At 49.2% G+C, this 21,868-nt stretch overlaps 6 protein-coding genes across 6 annotated transcripts; 4 read left to right on the top strand and 2 right to left on the bottom strand.

Moving 5' to 3' along the window:
- Nucleotides 1-2,407: 2,407 nt before the first annotated feature.
- On the bottom strand, nt 2,408-5,003 carry CPAR01_11884 (uncharacterized protein; the record flags this gene model as incomplete). Its single annotated transcript, XM_060496142.1, has 3 exons — nt 2,408-2,897; nt 2,964-4,434; nt 4,490-5,003. 3 exons carry the CDS (start codon nt 5,001-5,003, stop codon nt 2,408-2,410), a joined length of 2,475 nt encoding a protein of 824 aa, XP_060344927.1.
- Nucleotides 5,004-6,415: 1,412 nt separating this feature from the next.
- CPAR01_11883 (uncharacterized protein) lies at nt 6,416-7,729 on the bottom strand (the record flags this gene model as incomplete). Its single annotated transcript, XM_060496141.1, has 1 exon — nt 6,416-7,729. The coding sequence occupies one exon, from the start codon at nt 7,727-7,729 to the stop codon at nt 6,416-6,418; it is 1,314 nt and encodes a 437-aa protein (XP_060344926.1).
- Nucleotides 7,730-14,168: 6,439 nt separating this feature from the next.
- CPAR01_11882 (hypersensitive response-inducing protein) lies at nt 14,169-14,653 on the top strand (the record flags this gene model as incomplete). The annotated part of the gene is made up of 2 exons (XM_060496140.1): nt 14,169-14,293; nt 14,347-14,653. 2 exons carry the CDS (start codon nt 14,169-14,171, stop codon nt 14,651-14,653), a joined length of 432 nt encoding a protein of 143 aa, XP_060344925.1.
- Nucleotides 14,654-15,356: 703 nt separating this feature from the next.
- CPAR01_11881 (uncharacterized protein) lies at nt 15,357-17,437 on the top strand (the record flags this gene model as incomplete). Its single annotated transcript, XM_060496139.1, has 5 exons — nt 15,357-15,416; nt 15,478-15,593; nt 15,649-15,887; nt 15,950-17,150; nt 17,221-17,437. Coding segments are annotated over 5 exons (1,833 nt in total), but the record flags the coding sequence as incomplete, so codon positions are not given.
- A 1,719-nt stretch (nt 17,438-19,156) lies between these two features.
- CPAR01_11880 (uncharacterized protein) lies at nt 19,157-19,405 on the top strand (the record flags this gene model as incomplete). Its single annotated transcript, XM_060496138.1, has 2 exons — nt 19,157-19,260; nt 19,291-19,405. The coding sequence occupies 2 exons, from the start codon at nt 19,157-19,159 to the stop codon at nt 19,403-19,405; spliced, it is 219 nt and encodes a 72-aa protein (XP_060344923.1).
- Nucleotides 19,406-20,388: 983 nt separating this feature from the next.
- On the top strand, nt 20,389-21,132 carry CPAR01_11879 (uncharacterized protein; the record flags this gene model as incomplete). Its single annotated transcript, XM_060496137.1, has 1 exon — nt 20,389-21,132. The coding sequence occupies one exon, from the start codon at nt 20,389-20,391 to the stop codon at nt 21,130-21,132; it is 744 nt and encodes a 247-aa protein (XP_060344922.1).
- Between the last annotated feature and the right edge of the window lie 736 nt (nt 21,133-21,868).

Here is a 21,868-nt window from a genome sequence, read left to right as displayed (position 1 = left end):
GGCACCGGTGCGGATTTATATATAATTGATACCCCAATCCACGTTCCGCCGGTGGCCGAGGCGCGGTTGAAGGGGGGAGAGATGAGAGAGGGTGTTTTGCTGAGTTTGAGTTTGAGCTGGTTGTGTTTGGACAGGTGTTCTAGAGAGGGAGAGAGGTGCGAAGATGATGCTTAGAGAGGTAGGGGAGCGTACTTCAAAATCAAGCCTTTATCATACATATTGATCCTCGCGGTATCAGCGTCATCTAATGGGTTCCTGCTATCGCCCAAAGTGACATATCGGGATTCTTATAAGAGAAGGAGAAGGGAAGGCGAGGGATAACAAGTCATGCCTCTGACCGGGCTGGAACAGCGCACTTCTTGATTGAAGCCACTCTTGACTTCATTCAAGTATCTGACTTCATTCAAGTATCTGTTTTCGGTTTAATCAGCCTGGGAATCTGCGCATACACAGTTGAGCTTTGGCGCCTGCTGTGTGGGGGATGGAGTTGAGTGGTGATGTGTAGCCTTGCTGGGAGGCAGAAGGGAGACGGAAGGTGGAATGAGGCTCCAGGTGTGGTTGCCTGGTGCTCTGAAGTGATTTGCCGAGATATAGTATGTATGTGATCATGGTAAACTTGTCGTGATGCTTACCTCAGTGTGGACGCCTTGTCGACCCCAGAATGGTACCTTCCTCTCGAGAAGACTGATCACCGAATCCAGACCTTGAACTGAGTCTTTGAGGCGTATAAAAAGGAGACTCCTCTGCGCTGGTTTGCTGAGCTCCTTTCCTTGAGCAGAGAACCTGCAGCTTTTTCCATCTTGTAGAAGCAAGGTGGTTGAGCGACTCAAGTGCTGGCAGCTTGGAGTGTAAGGCGGCTGGTATGTTCCGATCTCATTCCGTGATGAAATTTCCCTTGTGCAAAGACATAGTGGAAAGAGGCGGAGATATCGTGCCGCTGCTTGTTTTCGATGGTCCGCCCTTTCGGTGGCTTCATAGCGGAATATACGAAGTGCGACAAGGCGTGGTTGCCCTGGGCTTGTTCTCATCAAGTACCTTAGTTCGTAATTGCTACTGATGCAAGTGAGCTTATGCAACGCCGTCAACGCTCAAGCTAGTTGGCTGAGTACCTGCGTGATAACACAATGGCCGTTTTTCTAGCGTGTTCCGATGCACCTGCCTTGCCAAAGCTTGATGAATTAGCAAAGGGTTTCCTTTTGAGAGGACACACAACGCCAGCTCAAAGGTCTGGCCACACCATTAAGGGTCACATAACCGCGTTTCCCTAATTATTATAAACTGATAATACCAAAAGCCCGTCAAACTAAATAAAATTTATATTCTTATATTTATTCAGAAAATTACTTGAATCCTAGATTAGTAAAAGTTGATAAACTTAAGCTTTAATATTGGGTATTTTATAAAAAGGTGGGGACTTAAAGGGACGGTTTTGGTGAGAGACCTAATGGTGTGGCCAGACTTTTGAGCTGGCGTTGTAGTTGGCTCCCGGAGTGTGTTGGAGGAAAGGGAACGGGGGTCGTTTCTCTTCATATCTTCAGACAGTGACACGCGATCAGCATGCATACAAAATTGATTATCGGTCATGATAGCGGACCTGGTCTCTGGTCATTACCGTAACTTGCACTACCTAAGTGATTGCTAGCAGCGGCACAGTCGTCTTCTCAGGGCGGTGCCGCCCGCCTAGCACCACTTCGTCAACCGTCTTGGTTATATGCTACAGCCGACTGTTCATCCCTTTAACAGCTGCCTCGACAATCTCAGTATTCTCAAGTCCGGGATGGTGCAGGCCAGAAGGTTGAGAAAGTACGGCAACGTGACCTTAAGTAGCTCTCACCTTAACGGCATTACAGGCCGTCTACTTACGAGCACTATTTCAAATAATCAGCGCGTAACTAGAATAACATTGATTTAGCGGAAATTATGTACCTATTCATATGTAAGATCAAAGGGTAGGTGCTTACGTCCGTACAGATATATTCGCGAAAGGTGAACTTGTACATGCGAAGAATGCTTAGAATAACCTTAAGAACAAATAACTTGAGAACCTGATGATATCTCACTTACGCAGCCCATGAACGTTGAAGCTCGTCGCTTTTGACAAATATTTATAAACATTGAATCTCTAACATGAGATCCTTCTAGTTCGGCACTTGGCACCGCAGCGCTCAGAGTTCTGCCCGTTCCAACGGCGAAAGTCAACCTTGATCGTACATCATGCCATATTCAATGCTGTTCTCCAAATTCTATATATATTAACAATGGCCGTCACGCGTAAGCGGGGGTTACACCTGGCTTCAGGCTTCAGAGACCCATCAGCCGAAATATCACTCTAAATCATAGGAGAAGGAACACCGGCTACTGCTAACTACCCGCGCAACATTAGAACTTTCCACAAGTCTCCGTGTAGTCATGCTTCTCGTTTCCCTCTGAAAACCGCTGGCCACCCTAACTTCTGCCCCTGAGTTCGATCCATCTCCCTGGAAGCACCTTCTTCAACGCCGGACAAGCCGTATGTCGTCTCATGTGAGAATGTCTTCTCCGTCTCATCCTCGGCAACCATAATTTGACTCCCTCTGATCTGAACTTGAAGCCTTTTCGCGAGCTTCTGCAAGTCATCCACAGGCTGGAGACCTCCACCCGCCGCAGTGTGGCAGTCTGGACCGAGAGCGACAAGAGTGCCCAGTGAAGAGCTCTTGAGGTCTCTATACTTTGAGTCTGAGCCTCCCGTGGAGTACATGATAGTAATGACAAGGAAGATCGCTGCAGCCGCAATCTCCGCTGCGAGTAGCATCACCCAAGGCCATGTTATCTTGACGAACGTGGCCATTGTGGTTACATGACCAGGAACCATGAACACGCCTCTGACCTTTTGATTGTAGGGCCGCTTCATTCGGAGTCTGCTTCCCAGATTAGCTGCCGTATAAGAGAAAAAGTAAACTGTAAGCAATCAATTTGAGACTTACGCAGCAGACAACAGGGTGGCGGCGTTCTGGTAAATGTTTTCGAGACAAAGTTTTCGACGCTCAGGGATTAGTATGTTAGAATATGAGAACAGCACTGAGCTCCAAAGCGTGAACGGAAATTCGAGACCAAGATGATCGACTTGAGCAAGTCCGCTGGTAGTAGAAGACATAGTCGCGTATGCAAAACCTGCGAAGTATGTCCTCATTGATTGGGACATTTTTTCCATCGCACGATAACTCGCGCTAAAAGGCTTGACTTCATCTCGAGCCGGCTTGACTGAAAGAGACATATTTCGCGTCGGACTTTTGAGTTCAAGGACCTCGTTCCAGCGGCTTGGGCTGGAATTGCACGCAGACATATGTTGTTGTACCAACGGTGGACATTTTATGTCGAGAAATGTTTGGTCGTGTTGACTGACGGGCTCGGTGAAAGTGTCATCAATCAGAGTCGTTTCCCTACCTAGCTGGACTGTGGTGGTATAAGATTGTACACACAGGTGGAAGAGAACTTCGAGAGCCTCGTGTTCAACACTATGGACATGATCGAGTACCTCCTGCCATGTGTTGTTTGGACTCTTATCTTCAGAACTCCACCAGGCCTCGTCGTTTTTCAATATTGGGGTAGTGTAGATCAAAAAGAATGATGCGATTTTTGCTGAAAGAAGAGCTGGGCTGTTTCGGAATGCAAACGTATGGCTTCCATTCATTATGTCTGTGAACAACGCTGCTTTGCTTTGATGGTTGAATTCAAAGCCATTAGGAAGCGCAACTTTCCACACGCTGCGGTTAGGAAGGAACCTATCGGAGAATGTTGGCGTCTCTGTCATTCTACCGCCTTCGAACTTCTCAACTTTGAGGGAAGATGTTATGTTCGCCATCTTCACACAAATCCCGAGGGATTGATATTGATCGAATGTGCAGTTGCTTGTTGAACAGAATGTCGCGTTTGTGTCGATGGCAGAATAAGGTAACGGCTTTTGAAACCCCTCATAATCTAGGAGAGGAGCTCGTTGACCAGCAAAACGGATTGCTGACACGAGGTCATCTCTGGGGTACATGAGATCTCGAACGGCTGGCGTAGTAGCTTGGCTTTCCGATGCTTCTTTTTCGACGGGAATGTCTTTCAATGAGTAATTGATAGCTAGTTGTGTGAATGGCGATGTCAGAGCATTAATCGTGGTGAGCAGTGCTCCAAGAACCACGAAATGCTGGAATCGAAACCGCCAGAGTAGTATCAAGGAGCCCCAGGCCCCTCGGCTTGCTTGATCTATCAATTCAAAATCATAGAGAGGTTTAGGTATACCATTTGCAAACCAGGCCCACTGTGACTGGCTGATGCAGGCGTAGACGGGTATCACAAAGGCAGCCTTGGCTAAGGCGGTGAACAATGCGAGGAACGAGTTGAGTGTGGTCCCTAACGGCCAGTGTCTAAGCTCCTGCGAATCATATCTGAATAGGACAACAATGATGACTTGAAAATTTGAAATTAGTGATCGGAGCTTCTTAGCGGGCCTTGCATTACTTACCGGTCAAGAAAAGCGTACTCAGTGCGATGCACGATATCTCCACAGCCCATATTTTCCAAGTCGGTTTCAAGGTCTCTGTGGCTCTCTTGATTTCATCAAGCCTTTCGGCACTAGCATTCGTAGGTTGTGGGCCTTCGTCAGGTCCTTGTGATGTCTGTTGTGCACTTGTGTGAGTGGTGACACTGATGGGTTTTTTCCGGGTCCCCTCGCCTGAAATCGAGAGATCTTCATGTTGGTGTATGTCAAGATTGATGCCGTAGTTTGCGTGAGGCGAGACTGGGCTTATCTCACTCGCCATGATCTCGGCTTCAGTGCTCGACATTGTCCATTCATGAGTCTGGGCGGCCGAAGTTGGGTGAGATATTGAAGGCGGAGTTTGCGGACGAGGCGATGCCGATCGGTCCACCTCACTTGCGCTCTCCGGAGAGTACTGGTTAGAGGAGACCATCGGAACTCGCTGCTGAACTTGAGCGTCCGGAGACATAGCTTGAGGTGGTTCTTCGTTGGCCTGCATGACTGATGAGAAGATCAGATGCAAGACTATGAATTGTGCTTCGGCTGGAAGAGAGAATCAGCTTGCGGATCACAGAATCCTCTCCGAGAATACAGGCTGTTAAATGCTCACGGTGGGCTCAACTCTCAAGCCTAGAGAGGACGGGTGGCGTGACACTCGGGATTCCAAGTCGGTGCATAGATCGCCTCCATGAGTTTTCCACTCTTCTAGTCAGTATACGTAAGCCCGGCTCGTTTGATGTAGTTCGTACGCTGCCAACACGGCTATTCGGTGACACCGGCCCCGGCTTACGGTAGTGCCAGTCTCCAGATGCCTCTGTGACAAGGCAGAAGATCTTCCTGGCGTAAAGTCATTGATAGTGTCATATGCTTACATTTCGACCTGGTCCGTGTTACCATTACATGTTGTGTTTTCTACAGACTTGCGCACCACTTCGGCTCGCTTATTTTAACCGTTAACGTCTTCTAAGCCGAGTCAGTGTTCCGTTCAACAAGACGCAGCCACGTGAAGATACCTAGGCTCGCACCTATTCCATCGTGCAAATTGAGCAAATTATCTGTCGCTACAGCCGTCAAGGCCGCTTTGTCTTGTTATCCTTAAACTAGGGCAGTGTAGTCACAGACCAAGAGACTTGTATAGATCACAGTATAAGATTGCATTACATTTGGTAAAGAGAACTTGAATGGACTCTTAGAAGCGCGACGAACTGGAGAGGCACCTCTGATCGAGTAAAAACATAGCAAGACGCTGGTGGACTAGGTGATATAATACAGGGCTACGAACAGACAAAAGATCGCCTTTTGATTGTTCACTGATGGGCGAGCTTGGCTTGAAACTGCAGTTCTCGACGAATCTGAAGTGTTATAGCGTATAGCTATTAGGCAACAAGGCGAAAATTGAACATCTCATTTGGATCGAACACCACACCTGTTGTATTCCAATAAAAACCCTCGATAATTCTTACTCAGTGCAGTAGATTGAATACAAAACTGCTTCAAACCGGTGTACTATGCAAACTATTCCACAGGGCCACCACTGCCTTCTACGAAAAGCACCACTCCATCTTCTGACCTCAAAGATAGTTATGTGTACGCATCCATCGATCTAGAACCTTCGACGGTGATGAAGGCGTGTGAGTAAGCAGTACCGGTGAAATGACCTGATGACGGCACACAGGAATAGGGATATCAAGTAATCTGGATGTCGAATTGTATTAGGTGGCTATCTGTGGGACATACCCTGCTATCTCAACTTCTCCGCCGCTGTCAGCAAGCTCTCTCATTCTGCGGTACAAGTATCCTTTTTCATGAGCCCAGTCAATAAAGCCCATGCCACCCCGAATGTACAAAAGAAATCCTCAACAAGTAATTGGCTCGTAAACATGGTCGAATCCCCAGATACAAGTCCCAAACTCACTCCTTCTGGTCCAAAACGGAAGCATGCAACACGGTGGGACTTGTCTGGATAAGCGTACCAACAGTAACATGCGGCCAGCTGAGGTTAGCAAAGTCCAGTGTGACATTCTGCGTGTACTGAAGCTGAGTGTACTCCACGGACACCGTCTTTGCTTGCGGGATCGGGAAGTGGACCTCAAAGACGGGCACTTCCTCACCCTCGCGGAGGGGCAGCGGCGAGAAGTGCTTGCACCGCTGGTGCTCCGAGGGTCCCTTCCACGGCTCGAGATGGATCTTTGTGCGGACGGTGGAGATCCAGTACTGGGCCTCCATACGGGTTGCGTTGGCGTTGGCACGGCTAGGGAGTTCGAGGGCTTGTTGGCCGTCACCGACAAGGAAGCCGATGTTGGAGGTGCCGCCGCCGAGGTTAGTTCCCTCGGGCTTGGTTGTGATCTTGTAGGAGGTGTTCTCGAGGATGTTCTTGCCCTTGTTGGCCAGCTCCAGGACGACGTTGGGGTTGTCGATCATGTCTTGGGTGATTGTATGGGCTTGCGTGAACTTGTGGAGGTCTTGCGGGAGGCGGAAGGTGGCAGGGTCTTTTGCATTTTGGCTGGGGAAGAGGATTCTTTTGCCGCCGCCGACCGGAAAGGGCTTGATGTCGACTTTGGGAATGAATGGTGCTCCCACGCTGAAGGATGGCTCCGAGAAGCACTGGGCGTTGATGGTGGTGCCGTGCGGGATGGAAGCCATGCGAGCAAGGGATGTCTTGAGCTTGGGTATACTTGTAGCGGGGACGTGCATCCAGAGACCGGGCTCGAAGTGAATGACGGGAGGTTTCAGCTTCGGCTCCGTGATATCATGAATGGTCTGGGTGTAAGGAACGCCGTTCAGTTCGATGTCCTCCTGCTTCATCAGTCCGCGGTTGGGCACATCGCCGAGACCGGGAGCAAAAACTTGGCTCTCGTGCGTGATGTTGAGTTGGAGGATGTTATCCGGGATGAAGGGGGGCTTCAGCACGGGGGTGACTGCCAATGTGGTGGGAGAGGTAGTGCTGTGAGGGCGGAAGATGGTGTTAAAGCCTTTACCGGTGAAAGTGCGGTTCTCCAGTTTCTTCAAGATTCCCAACGGCGGGGCTGGTGCTGCTGGCGTTTCTTGTTGAGTGATGTTAGCATGGGTCGTATCCGGGGTGCCGTTGTTGTGGGCGTTGGCGAGGTACGGGCAGCCGCCACGGCCGTTGGAGTTGTGGTCGCTTTGTGGCTGTAGGACGGTGGCTCCGAAGGAGTTTGCCTCTGGGACGCTGATCGAGGCGGAGGTGGTGATTGGGAGACCCATGACTGCAAATGTGCTTTGGAATGTTTGGTTCTTCAAAGTAACGGATGAAGGTGAGCTGTGTGGTGAGATGGATGAGGGATGATGATGAGAAGAAGGGATCTTTAAGTAGTTTTTTCCTGATACTATCGATAGCATCTGAATGGAGGTAAATAGAAGCACAAGTTACACGAGCAACAGATAGGCAGAATTCCGCAAGCGCAGATACGAGCTGACTGTTGATGGCTTCAGTTGGAGAGCTGAAGTGTGAATAAGACACTTCGAACGCCACAGCCTGCAAGCTCGGAAGTATCATCTGAGTGGCATCAGCCGCATTCGAAGCTGACAGTGAGGCGTTCTTTACTTCCGCTTCTCTGCTTTTGTAAGTTGTGTGGCACTCCAACTCGCTCGCCGCCTTCATACCGGCAAACAAAGATGAGACGCTGTAGCCTATCTCTTCACTATGAGGTCCAGCAGGGATAGTACGCCACTTTCTAGGCAGTAAGGGTCCCATAGGCCCTATCATGCGAATACTGCATCGATACTAGAAAAGACGATTGAGAGTTTTCGAGTGTCTCATATCCTGCTCTAGGCCTTAGAAAGGTGCGGCTGAAGCTCAGCGGGCACGTGCCGGTCCGCTTCCGGAACGTTGAAGCCTGCAACCAAGCCGCATCGGCAGTTTGAGAAATGAAAGTCCCTGGATCTCTCGCGATGGAATTTCTGGTCTTGCGAAGCCAAGGTCCCTTGGTTTCCTCACTGGAAAAGCCAGCTGGTTCTCTTGAGTCACAATGGCACATACTGACTTTTAGGGGTAAGTACGTCGCACAATAATCACGTTCATCGAAGACTGAGATCACGGGAAAAGTCGAAGGAGTCTTACATGCAGGTACAACTTGTAGCCTACCTCAATCTAGCACATGTGCGTTTCCGAGGGGACCCCCAATCACATCTCCTCCCCCTCGTCAGCTGGAATCCAAGTGTCTCTGGCTTTTGGAAATCCTACACATCTAATTGGCCATTGTCCGCATGCCACCTTTCCCATGCCATGTGCTAATCTGACGGCACGTAGAGGAAACGTGGGAATTCCCCACCCGGGTACGACGGTCTAGATCCCCTAGTCTTGAACTCTGGTATGCAAGCTGTCGGACCGCCTCACGCCGCCACTGCAACCGGAGGGTTCCGAGGCTTCGCCCATATTTATGTCTCAGCCCTTTCGCAGATAGGCTTTCTGTCAATCAGCCCGGTGATGCGGAACGTTCCACCGCACCCGGGGAACAAGATGGCGGGGTGGAATTGCCATGGGTTGCACATGGTATTCACTTGCGTTGCGCGGCGGGCAACGGGGCGACTTTTCGGTGAAGAATGTGTGGCATCAGGGACTATTCCTGTCATGTATGCGGGTGGGAAAGATGGCCGTAGAGCATTCTCTTACCTTGAATCAGCAAGGGTATGGATTTTCTACTATATGAGCTGTACTACGACTGGATCCCGCTAATACAGGTGCAAAAACATATATGGGGCAGGAGGCACGCATGTAGGTGCTCCTTCCCGTTGGCTACCTCCCGACCTACATTAGGCCTGATAAATTCACCAGGAATACGTGACAGGTGCGTCACTGAATCATCGTAGCGTTGGAAGCCGTAGGAACATAGCCAGCGTGTTCCCTTTCCATCCTAACAACAAAGATCGGGCCTGGTGATCGAGTGGTGAAAGCCGTGAAGTGCTGACTATTGCGTGATGCTCCGTACTCTTCAGGACTCCTGCGTTCAATTCTCAGTCGGCTCCTGTTGTTTTTGCCTTTTCTTGCCAAAAGAGATTGATCAAAGAGTCGCTTGTGTTCTACTACTCTCTTTATTGCTGGAAACGCATGCACCCGGCCGGTTCGTCTCGTGGACTTAATTCATAAGGCGGCAATAAGCTTCTAACTGTCGCCTTGCGATTCTAAGACGCCGTTATGCCTTCTTTGTGACGAAGCGACTTTTCCCAAATGCGATGGGCGACGGTAAGTAATTGACTTTTACGTGCCGCGAAGACGGTTGATTATCAAGGAAGGAATAAAAAGAGCTTTGCTGCTCGGCGTGAGGATGAAGCTCAAAGGGCTTGATCTGGGCCATGCCAGAGACCCCGCCCCTTAAGCCCATTACTCCTAGGATCCTTCGGAAAGCACAATTTCCGAGACAAGAACTAAGTCATGCCGCGAAGAGATCTCAAATCCGGTTTTGTTGGTGTTACCTATGACCCTGAAGATCTATCTTGATTCTTGATGACGCAACTCGTCCGGTACGTGAAATTAGAGCGAATGGCTAACGGGACTTTCGTCAAAGCATTCAGCATCAAACAATAAAACTGATCAGAGAAGTTCCTCCGATTTCTCTTGCTGAGATGCTATCAAATGTGAGGTCTGCCTAACAGTGTATGTAGCTGACACCGAGAGGACGGCGGGACGCAAGCAACATATCACGACATTGAGATGCCTATCTAGGTACGTATAAAGACGTCACTCAGCTTCCCAATACACAGGTATATCGTGAAATGACTGAATCAAGGGCACAGACAGGCTTTTAAGCTTGAAGAGACATCTCACAAATAGCAGAACACCGCAAAAAGCAAAAGAATGCGTCGAGGGGGAATCGAACCCCCGGCTCCCCGACGCTGCTTGATGGCAACGGAGAATTTTACCACTAAACCATCGACGCTGGGTGTTGATGATTCGAGTTGGTGACTCGGATGCTGGTTGGCGACGAGAATGAGACTCAAGTTGAGAGGCGGGTGGGTAGGTGCTGTTGTGTTCGTTCGCGGATTAAGATTGTGGAGGATGAGGGTTCACGAAGTCCACTCGGTCCACTTTTACCTTGATTGGACTCAAATGATGTTGTCCCCACTCCAAAAAGGGGGCACTCAAACTTGAGTAACTTCGCAGGTCTTGTGCAGTGATTTCATGTCTGATTTTAGCCTCATTGTTCTTCGCTGCGACTGCGGAGGCAACAGCGGACGGAAACGGATCTGGCGATATCCTATCAGCTTGGAACGAGCTTGTAGAAAGTTAGAGATACTCTGATTTCAGATTAGGTAGGTCGCTGCGCAAATCAGACGCGGTCACGCCGTGTGTTAGTGACCATAAGGCACATCGCATTTGGCGTCCGTGGCTGCCTGATGGCAATTTGCACCGAGAAACGGACACGAGCATCTAGCGCATCTACAGAGGGCGTCTAAAACTACAGGCAAAGTACTAAAAGTTGTCATCGGGTGTTGGTGCTACGCTGTGATTCGTGATACCTCGAATGTATTTGTGTGCTCTGTATAGGGCTGACTGAACCATAGGTTTCTGCAGTGCGCCTCGTGAGTTGAGACAATGAGGCTCAAGTTCAAGCCAAGCCGGAAGTGAACGAGAGTTTCAACGTCATCAGCTGGTCTAGCTGATGTTACTTGTAGAAAACTGGAAAATCCCGTTTGACTATGCCATCAGGATCAGTTTCCCCGTGCCACGTTAGAGCAGAAGCCTTGTGAGACGTCTGTTATACATGGGCAGCTAATTCATCTTGATATGTTACCCTCGTAGAGGCTGCTCACACCATTATGGCGACTAATGGTTGCAGTGTCTCCTCTTGTGCGAGTACTATTTGCTTCACCTGATCTAGCAGGGTTGTATGAAGGTCGCAACGAGGGCCCATTCATACAGGAAGATCACAGATCGTGAAGTCATCGGTCGCATGATCATGTCACCATGGTAGAGATTGTGAGACCAGCCACCCGGTAGAGCTGGGTTCTCTACAGCTGAATGTCACAGAGCTTGAGAAGCTACTATCAGCAGCCAGCTAACAGCTAATAGATCCTTCAACTTACACGGGCTGCTATCAAGGGCACTTTCGCAGCTCCTAAACCAAAGGTAGTGATGTCTGGACATCGTCCTTTCCCAGAGATGACAGTAATGCATGTCATTGATTTAAAATTTCGAATGACTTACTGATAGTAAGGACCATCGAAATGGAAGAGAAAGGGCCAAGTTGAGAGGCAGTTTTCGAGGACGACCTGATACTAGCGCATGATAAATCTTGAATGGGCTGAAGAAATGGGGAGATCTTTCGGATCAACTTTGGCGACCAGCAAAGTTCATTTGCCACGATGAAAGTATGTGGATAATCATGATACAGAATTCGGGGGAAAAGGATGAAGTAAAAGGGACAGTACTACGAGGTATCCATACCCGGAATGATTCTTTCATTCTTACGAGGCCGCAGCGACGTCAAGAGACACGCGCTGAAACCGTTGTGTTGGAGAATATGACCATGCAGCATATCTAACAATTGCTCGAAGAGCTGTAAATGTAAGAAAACAGACAATGGTCGCAGCATGATTTAGCGTGACTCAAGTGCTGTGGATAATTAAAAGGAGTTCTTACAAGGTGAAGCCTCGCTGCCCGCGGGGAACCTAAAATCAGCCATTTCTGTGAGGGTGAACGATGCGCTTTCAACTTGAGTTTTCAGACTCCAGCTGAGCCTCTTTCACACGCTCTTATTTTAGAAATTTTCGCCTTCGAGGATACCCGCCGGTATCTTGTGGCTTGCAGATCGAAACGTTTTCGCAGAAGGTTGCGCCTCTCCCTTAAGCACTCGACCAGCGCGGACCCAAATGTACACTACTCTCTGGCTTGATCCTAAATTCGGTTAGAGGGGAACCCTGAAATCGAGGAAGTGGCGTCGCGGGCCGCACCAAAGCCGCATTAGACCTTTCCCCGAATACCCCGGCGCCCCGAACGGGGAGCCGAGTCTTGCCGGATTCGGATACGAAGTAGACATCGACGTCATGAACATGCCTTTCAGGGACGTTGGTCGGACTCAATTCACCCGGCGACTTGACCAACGTTACGTTACCTTATTCTTAGCGTTCAAAGACCGAGAATCGCTTCAACGTGCTGGCTTCCTGTTCTCCCTTAGCGATAGAACTTAGCCGCGAAGCCGACTTAGGCGAGGTCTATCGTGTCCCTGTGTCATTAGCGATGTCTCATCGCCCATTGCCACAGCCCCTTGACACAAGTGGTGGATCTCGTATAGACTCAGTGGTCCACCGTCCGCAGACTGGCGAGGGAGAGGATCGGTGAAGGTCTCACCGCCACGAGATAATGAGCTGGGTAACCTGTTGAGCACCTGCCAATGTAGACGGGAAAGTCTACTGAGCCCAGTGGGTTCGAGTTACGATTTATCGGAGCCCCAGTTGACAGTTGGCAAAAAGTTGCGTCTCTTTCGCTTCCCGGCTTCTTGCAGAATTGAAGCCGATGGAAATATCTCGAACTCCAGGCTGACAATCCTCTTCCGATCTTCAAGTAGCATGAATGGTCAGCTACAAAACATAAACAGAGACAACAAATCATGACCTCAAGAGAGTCCGCGCTCAGGATTTCGGCCGAGCAACAAGTCATGCATAGAAGGAGACCCTTGCCATCGACATGCCAAGCTTGGCAGGGAGAGTGGGGTCGGCCAACTGCACGCTGCGCGCAGGGAAATCGGCTTTGGCCCGGTTCATCTGAGCCGCGGGAAAAAGCTTGGCGTGCGTAAGGCTCGCTCGGTCAACCTTCTGGGCTGAAAAAGAAGCCTCCGGGGAGCTAGTTTTCTCCGAGGTTGGGGGAGTGATGATCGCGCGACAGGGGTGACTTTGTCTGCAAGCTGCCCAAAATAGATAGATTAAAAGTTGACAATCGTCCCATCATGTGCCTTGAGGCGGGGAAAGTTGTGGGGTGATCCAATCAAAAGGCTATGCGTACGAGGGTTCGTCTAATCATACAACATAAGCTGCCAAACCTTGAGCCAGTCATTAGAGGGGGCTTTTCTGGATCCATTGTGGACATGCGGGAGTTTAAGCCTGGGGGTCTTTTGAGGGAATTCTAGGTGTTCCCGCAATTGAAGTTGGAAAGCCCCTTTTCCATGTTATGCCATGATCAACATTGGCTGTGATTGTACATAGTATTGGAGATGCTGCATGTTATGGTAAGGGGGCGCGGTTGATGTGTTTCATTATGCGCGCTCTCGCCATCAGAAATTCCTATTTTGCGCATGGCAGGAAACTGTAAATTGAACAGGGCTATTATCGAGTAATTGGAAGTGGACTTCTCCGTTGTTTATTTTGCATAATAGACGTCATATAGGGGTTGGAGGCTATGACGTTTCACCTCAAGACTAATTCGGGAGTCGGGTCAAATACGAGTTCGGCAGTACCGGGGTCCACCGATCGCCGTTGGCGATCGTCATTGCCCCGGTGGATAGCCTCCCGACTCCTCGTATTATTCAAGATTTGGTTGCAATCAAAGTGATATATAAGGTTGACAACTTCGCAAGTCATCATGGTAATTTCGATCTGTACCACACACAATCAACTCATCTAATCACAACCAACTCACAACACACAACACACAACAACCTATTCTTTAATCACCCAAACAAACACCTAAACCACCACCACAACCTTCAAAATGCAGTTCGCCACTCTTCTCGCTTCCGCCTCCGTCGCTGCCGCTGCTGCCATCAGCAAGCGTGACGTTACCTTCAAGGTCACCAACTTCGGTGCCGACTGCATTCCCCACAGCACCCAGTGCTCGTAAGTCTTGACAACTCTGCAACATCCTCTCACACATGCTAATAACCTTCTAGTTACGGATTCACTGTCATCCAGCCCGGTACCATGGAGACCACCGGTGTCAACTGCACCGCTCTTGTCCCCGGCAACACCGACGGCACTCTCCCCGATGTCAAGGAGGGCACCTGCACCCTTTCCTCCCGCACCTTCGACGTCGTCCGCAGCGCCGAGGGTCTCACCCTCACCGTCTCTCAGCCGGTTACCCCCAGCAGCAACCAGACTGGCTCCCACCTTCTCCCCAACTCCGACTTCGAGATCTCCAACCAGCCCAACGCTGTTGTTCAGCACTACACTGGTGCCCGCTCTTTCGACCTCGAGTAAATATTTCGCCTTGTTCGATTTATTAAAGAACACGCTCCAGCGACGATAGGAATGGGTGTACCTTCCACATAGCATTGGGAAGATGGCAAAAGATTGTACAACATATGTTTCGATAGAGTAAAAAAGATACCATCATAGAATTCAACTGATTATCCATCCACAAAGTCAATTTTCTCATGCCGGGCCCTCATTAATTGAACACAACCTCTAGCTCAATGCTGAGCTCGTGGTATATTGTGTGAAGGGTCACCTGATCCAGAGTAGCATAGGTTTTGCTGTACCGTGCTTTCATTACGATAATCACTCAGAAAGCTGATATGATGACAGTTCCCTTGTCCCTCGGTTGTACTAGACGTACCTGACATAAGTACATCTCTAGGCTTCTCGCAAGACTTATCTGGTTAATACCGACCAGACCGAATCAGCAGCAGGTGTTCTGAGCGTCTTCAGCCACACAAGGCATCCCTAGTAAGCCAACAGAGCAGACAGAATGCGTTTATGATTGGTCCTTCGCAATCCACTTAATCCAATCAAAGAAAATTTACAGATTCATCCTGCAATAGCAATAGTAGCGCGATCCTTGGTATCAAATGACTCACCTGCTTTTACATTGGTCGATGAATTAGTTCGTAGAACTCCAGATATTACAGCAGAAGCTGTTCAAGCTCAGATATCATCAGTGTAAAAGGACTTGAGATGTCTGTTCAGGCGCGGCAGAGCCTCGCCAGGTGATGTCAACTTCGGCGATCAAACTCTTCTTCATGTAGGAGAACTCTGCCGTGCCATATCATCGTCTACTTTTAAGCTTTGCTAATTTCAAAAAGAGGGCTAGTAATGTGCGTGGCCACTTATGGCCTGATCGAATGTCCGAGATTTGGGTACGGTTCATGAAGGAACTTGTACTTATGGGCGTACCCCTCAACGAAAGTGGATGTTTCGGGTAAGATTCGTTCTCAGTTTTCGACCATTGAACTTCAATAGACTAACAGACCTAGTTCGGCTCTGTCACGGTTTCTTGAGCTCCGTAGAAGAAAGCGCATGGAGCATACGAAGAGGACTTCACAAGATCTACCAACAGCCTCGTTGGCCCTTGCAAAAGGATTAATTCAACTAGGTGCTCTATATATCGATCGCCTAACATTCGGTTTAGAATCAGAAAACCTAGTCATCGTATCGGAATGGAAGATTTTGACTTTACCTGATATCTACCAGTGTTTCTCGTGGCATCTTGATGGTAAGTCTGATGTTAACACATCTCGTCTTTTTATGTTAGCCGCAAAATAATGACGCTGAAAGGGTTTGATTACGGTGCATTGTCCTCTGCGCTTTTTCAAAAGTCAGAACCGGCTCTCCGAAGGATTTTGATGGCATCGTCATCCATTATGATCGAGCGATGCGACAACGATCAGACTCCTCTTCATGTGGCCGCTTACTGGCCCAGAGGTCTCCAACTGCTTTTCGAATTGGCTGGAGATGCCTGTCGGCAAATCATTGATCTCGAAGACGCTTCGCAACTCACGGCAATTCACTCGGCCGTACTCTTGCATCAAGTAGACTCCGTCAAATTGTTGCTTGAACAGGGGGCCAGTATCGATCTTGAGAACAGTGCTACATTCTTTGGACACCCTTATACTCTCGACGCTGATTATCAGAGTCAGGAAATTATCGACTTGTTGTGCGATGAACTAGCCGTTCGCAGGAGAGAGATGTTGCGTTTTGCAAGGAAAACCTTGACGGTGCAAGAACTGTTCGCCCTGGGCACAACGAAACAAACCATGCTTCAAGCGAACGCGTTTGAAGTTCTCCAGGCACTTCAGGCCAGAAATATCGACATACCTTCAATCTTTCAGCGAGTCCGACCTGGATCAATCTACCATTCTCCGGTGATGAATGGTCAATTGACGGAAGGTTTATACCGCTCCGGTTTCGAAGGGTTCAACTCCGCATTCAATGGTTGGATCCCGCTAGCAACCATGAGGATATTCGGTGACTATTTCGAGGCAAATCCTGACGATTTATTGAACTGTATCGCCTGGTTTGAAGCTCACGGGGTTGACATTAAGCATGCCATCCCTACTTTTAGCTGCAGTTCGAACGAGACAATACCTTCATCGTCTGCGTCTCCTACTACTCTTCTTCGATTGGCCACTGCTTTTGGGAAAATGTCAAAACTTCCATGCTGCATTAACTCTTCCGACCCTACTATCTACCATGTCAAGAACAAGTCACTTCTTACACGAATCCTTTCTGATACATCTAGAGACGGTTGCAAATGTTATTGCTCAAGCCGAGGGTGTAGTCCAGCCTCCGCATTCGCCAAGGCTTGGCCAGGAGATGACAGTTATGTCAGCGAATACTGGATATTGAATGACTTGTGGAATACCTTTTCAACCATTCTGCATATTTCGCGCCAACAAAATCCGCAACCTTTGCTAGATTTTGTACGCGCGACGACGTTTGATTTCCTCGGTATGAGCCATACATGCTGCAAGTATAAGTAAGACACCAGGAGAAAAGCCAGAAACATCACGAATGTGTATGATGAGATATGGATAATGGACCCAAAGGAAGTGGCGGAAATACAGGAGGAAGACCGATATTTGGCCGACAACTTGGAAGTATTTGATGGAAGAACTTGCTATTAGGTTGATAAATCCAAGTTTTGACCTAGGAGACTTTGGGAACTATTGGCGCACACGAGTGGAAGAGGTTGAGGGAACGAAAGAAAAGTTGACCTGTGAGGATATACGCGCGATCCGAGAAATCGGTATCAGTTTAAAATGAGGCAGTTTGGCGAAGGCAGTCTTTTACATCATTTTAGATTTCTCTCCATTCAATGCCAATAATCTTAACAAATCACTGCCTCCTGTATGCCAGCAAGAAACTTCAAGATTTCGGGGATTGCGTGTTGTAATTTCCGTATTGTATCAAATCCTCGGACTTCAAGAAACGGATTGTGGCAGTCCCCCGAACTTGTGCCAATGACTATGCTGCATTCTGCAGGGTATTGACTACACAATCTACGATGTTGAATGCGTACGAGAACACATGAACTATCGATGTCTTTTAAGAAATTTGCTTGAATCGCACTATTCATTTCACCTTCAAGATGAGTCGCACATATTACCTGCTTATCTGCTGAGTTAACGGCCTTGCGTGACTTGCCTGCGGGAATGCGGATTAGTGTTCTCTCACTGACCAGTAAGCAGGCTCAACGAGCCGGCGATTGTGTTTACTCACCGGGCCCGACGGGTACATTAGCCCCAGCACTCAAACGCAAGCCACTTTTAACGATGCCTTCAAAGCAGGCGAGAGCGCCAGTCTCCTGGCTACGAGACGTCGTGGAAGGTAAGCTGCGATGGATCTTTAATTCATCGTTCACCGCCTACACTCCTAGTGTCCTCTTGCTCAGAGCCATTGCTACCTTAAGACTTCCGAGTGACCGCCTTTGCTTTTGTCAATGCATGTGTGATCATTGAACGAGGATCATCCAGCCAAAGATTCTGGAGGTGAGGGGTGACTCGATAGTCTCGATTCTCTATTGCCGTTCATTAAAATTTACCGGGCAGGAAGAAGTATTCATCAACTTCTAGGTGACTCGTTTGTAAACTATTATGAACGCGCTGAGTCAAGAAACGCCAAGTCGGATCGGCTTGACGACTTTTTATCCTTCCCAAACTTCCAGCCCCATCGCAAGAATGAAGTTGCGTAAGCCGTTGCTCATCTTAGTAGCTAGTGCCCTCCAGGAACAGAAATTTAGAATTATAATTTCTGCACACGATATATGACCGAGCTCTTGCTTGGCTGGCCCGCAAGCAACTTGTAAGCATGGTCACTTGCTTGAACGTGCTCACCTATCTCCTAAAACTCAAAATCAGAATCAGTCCACAACAGCGCTGCCACGACCCGCAGTCAAGTCCTTGGAAACCTCGAGTAGACGACGATCAACGACAACACACATAGGCCCAAAAGACTACGAAGTCTGGATTTACAGCAGACGGCTTGTGGTTGATATGGAAACGTACAAGAAATCTACAAGGTCAGTCGTTGTCTTCTGTAAGGCCTTGCATTGATTCGAATGCGGCTAGAAATACGGAGGCACCATTGGTGGGGCCGCAAGCGACGATCGTGGAGTGTTTGGTGATGTTAGCTCCCGTATTCTCGGCTTCTCCGTCATCCACATAGTGGCTCGCTTTATTCTTCGCAAAGCTAGATGTCCACACCGAAAGATTGACAAACTTTGGTTGTTGACGTATCGGACTCTGAAGACTCTGGAAGGTAATGATGGAGCTGCTGTGATACAGTTGCGAGCATCAAGACCTTACTGAGTGCGGCGTATATAATATGTTTGTTCAGCTCCAGCCAACCCAAATGAAATCACTAGGAAAATAATACCTTCAACTAAGACATCCAGCCTTGAACTTCCTTCATCCTACCTCCACGTAAGCACATCCACCAAACAAAGACACCAGAACATTCGCTGTATCACCTACACAAAGCAGAATGAAGTTCGCTACTGTACTTGGTCTCTTGTCATTGGCAACTGCCGTAACCGCAAAGCACTACTGCTTCGGCGGCTGCGTCAAGTGCTACTGCGGCGACATCCAGTACGACGACCACCGATGCTCCATGTGCAGCTGTAATCACAACGCGTACAAGTCCGACGACCCCAACAACAAGCAAGGCAACTGCGATCAGCCTGGCGGATTCCATCTCGGATGCGGTTATAACTCGAGCGGAAAGTGCAAATAAGGAGGCGTGAGTGGCTGTTGGCATGAAGGATATGCTAGCTCATGGTCCATGGAGAGTGTAGGAGCCACAACGTTTGAGCCGGCGTGCCAAATATTCACATTTGCCAGTCTGTGTAATGGGATCGAGTGCTGGAGCGGCATAGACCCATGGCCATGAAGAATAAGGCGACGTTGATGTAGGAGTAGCGTGCATCTTGAGGAATCCAGGGTTCTTGGATAGATTCATATGACATCCTTCTGGGCCTCTTGTAAAGACGCCTGGAGTGAATCTACCTACGCTAAACAACATTTTCTACGATCATGAGACGAGATCTAGTACTGGCCGAATCATCTACGAAAGGAAACTACATGATATGTCACGGGCTGGTATCCCCGAGTCTTGGTCGCTTCATAGTCTTGATGTGAATGGAGTTCGGTAGAATGGCCAATAGAGAGGCTTGAGAAATGGTTTGCGTTCGACTCAGTTGGCGGGTAGACTATACTAATGCGGCTACAGACGTAGGGTTTAGCTCAGATTGTTATGAGGCTGACATCTTTAGAGTTAAGTGATTTGCGAAGCTTAGTTGAAAGCAAGTCGTAAGCAAAGGCAGAAGCCCTGGCTGACTAGGTTGTGAAGGTCATGTAATACGCGAACTTGCACTTAAATCTAATGACAAGGAGCGTACTCAGCTTGAGGTGATTCTTCGGCGGAGTTACGGACTCAGTCTATCCGGACAAAAGGTGTCGTTATAATTGCGCGTCAACACCTTAAGTTTCCAAGTTCCCCTGGCACCGGTGGGATGCTTTCTGGAGTACGCTGCTGTTGATGAATTAGAGTTTGATTGCCGGTCTCAACGGCATAGGCCATGCTACCGACGGGATGGAAAGGAGGCAGAGCTCAAGAGGACACGACCTCGCTCGCCGCGGGCTGTCGCATCTTCTGCTCATCCAAACCTCTTCCGCCAAGACGAACACCCATCCGCATACGTGCACCAAACGCCAACAATGGTCGCCATCACCCTCCCGCTCCTCGCGGCCCTCGCAGCAACCCCGTCGCAGCTAGGCATCGTCTGCGCGCGCTTCAAAGAATCACTCGATCCATGGGCGCCCGTCGCCGCTTCCACCTACCTCTACTCCAAGGGCGGTGTGCCGCAGATGAACGACACCGTTCAACACTCTTCGTTCCGCTCCTACGTAGCCCTTCCCAACATCGGACGAGAAGGCCACACGCACCTGCACCACATCGTAAACAACTACGATACCCTCGACGAGATCATGATATTCACGCAGGCGGATCCCTTTGACCTCATCGCGCCCGCTGTAAACACGACAGAGCAGATGGTGCAAAAGGCGATGACCGTCCCGGCCGACGACGTGACGCCCTTTAACGACGCGCTGTTCCACGATGTCGCGGACTGGGGCAAAGTCGACTGGAACAGCTCGGCACAGAAGCTGTGGATCACGGCTAACCAGATCAAGAGCTTGCAGTTTGCGCCGTACACGCCGGCGCAGTTTTGGACGATGGTGGTAGGCGGGGAGCATCCGCCGGCGATCCGGGCGATGCACGGCGGGACATTTGCCGTTCGGCGGGAGACGATACGGAAGCTGCCCAAGGAGGCGTACCAGAAGGCGCTGAACGAGTTCGAGACGGCGAATTCGACGAATCCGGAGGTTGGCTTCTTCATGGAGCGTATGTGGGCGCCGATGTTCGCTGAGAAGTACCGATTGCCGAGCGTGCAGAATCCATGATGGTGTTCATTCCGGTCGGGGGTCCACGTGGGGTCACCCCTTGAGTTTACGGAAGTAAAACATGAAGAAAACAAGAGACTGCGAGCAATAGAGCAATAAGATTCTGCTATTTGGCCAAAAATGCAAAAGAATACTCCTCGACGGGGAATTGAACCCCGGTCCCCTGCGAATCGTTGAATCTTCAATGACAAGCAGATATCCTCACCACTAGACTATCGGGGATTGGTGGATGTTGACATCCAGTGATAGTTGGTTGGGAGAAGCCGTGGAGCTGGGGACTAAGTAGGCTTAGACCTGAGTCCTGGCTCCACGGTGGGGCCGCGTCCTTGTGGAAGGTCCCATTCAGATTTGTGTAATCGCAACTGCATGTTGGCATGATGTTCAAGCGAATTAGCATCATCTCAAGCGATTTCTCAGGCTGGTTTACTCAGATTTCTTTGTTGTGGAATCTCACGATCGGCCGACAATGGGGCGGGCAGTGGATAAGGGTTTTAATACCTGTTCCGGTATATTACGGACGGGATTTTATGATGGGCATGCTCGGATACTCTGATGTACAGCCTCAAATGAGAACTCGCTACTCCGTATTATAGTTTAACTTGGACGAAGTACTCGAGTGAAGTAACAGACCAAACAGATGAAATGTCGATTGAGTAGGGAAATAGGTGAAAGAAAGCCTGAGTCATCTCATAGATTGTCAAGAAGATTCCTGGTATGAAACCCCGATTGCATACCT

This window comes from Colletotrichum paranaense (assembly GCF_030867605.1).
Source record: "Colletotrichum paranaense strain IMI 384185 chromosome Unknown Scaffold_10.1, whole genome shotgun sequence".
Classification (NCBI taxonomy): domain Eukaryota; kingdom Fungi; phylum Ascomycota; class Sordariomycetes; order Glomerellales; family Glomerellaceae; genus Colletotrichum; species Colletotrichum paranaense.
The sequence above is the reverse complement of the archived record's forward strand: the minus strand, read 5'-3'. Positions and strand labels throughout refer to the sequence as shown.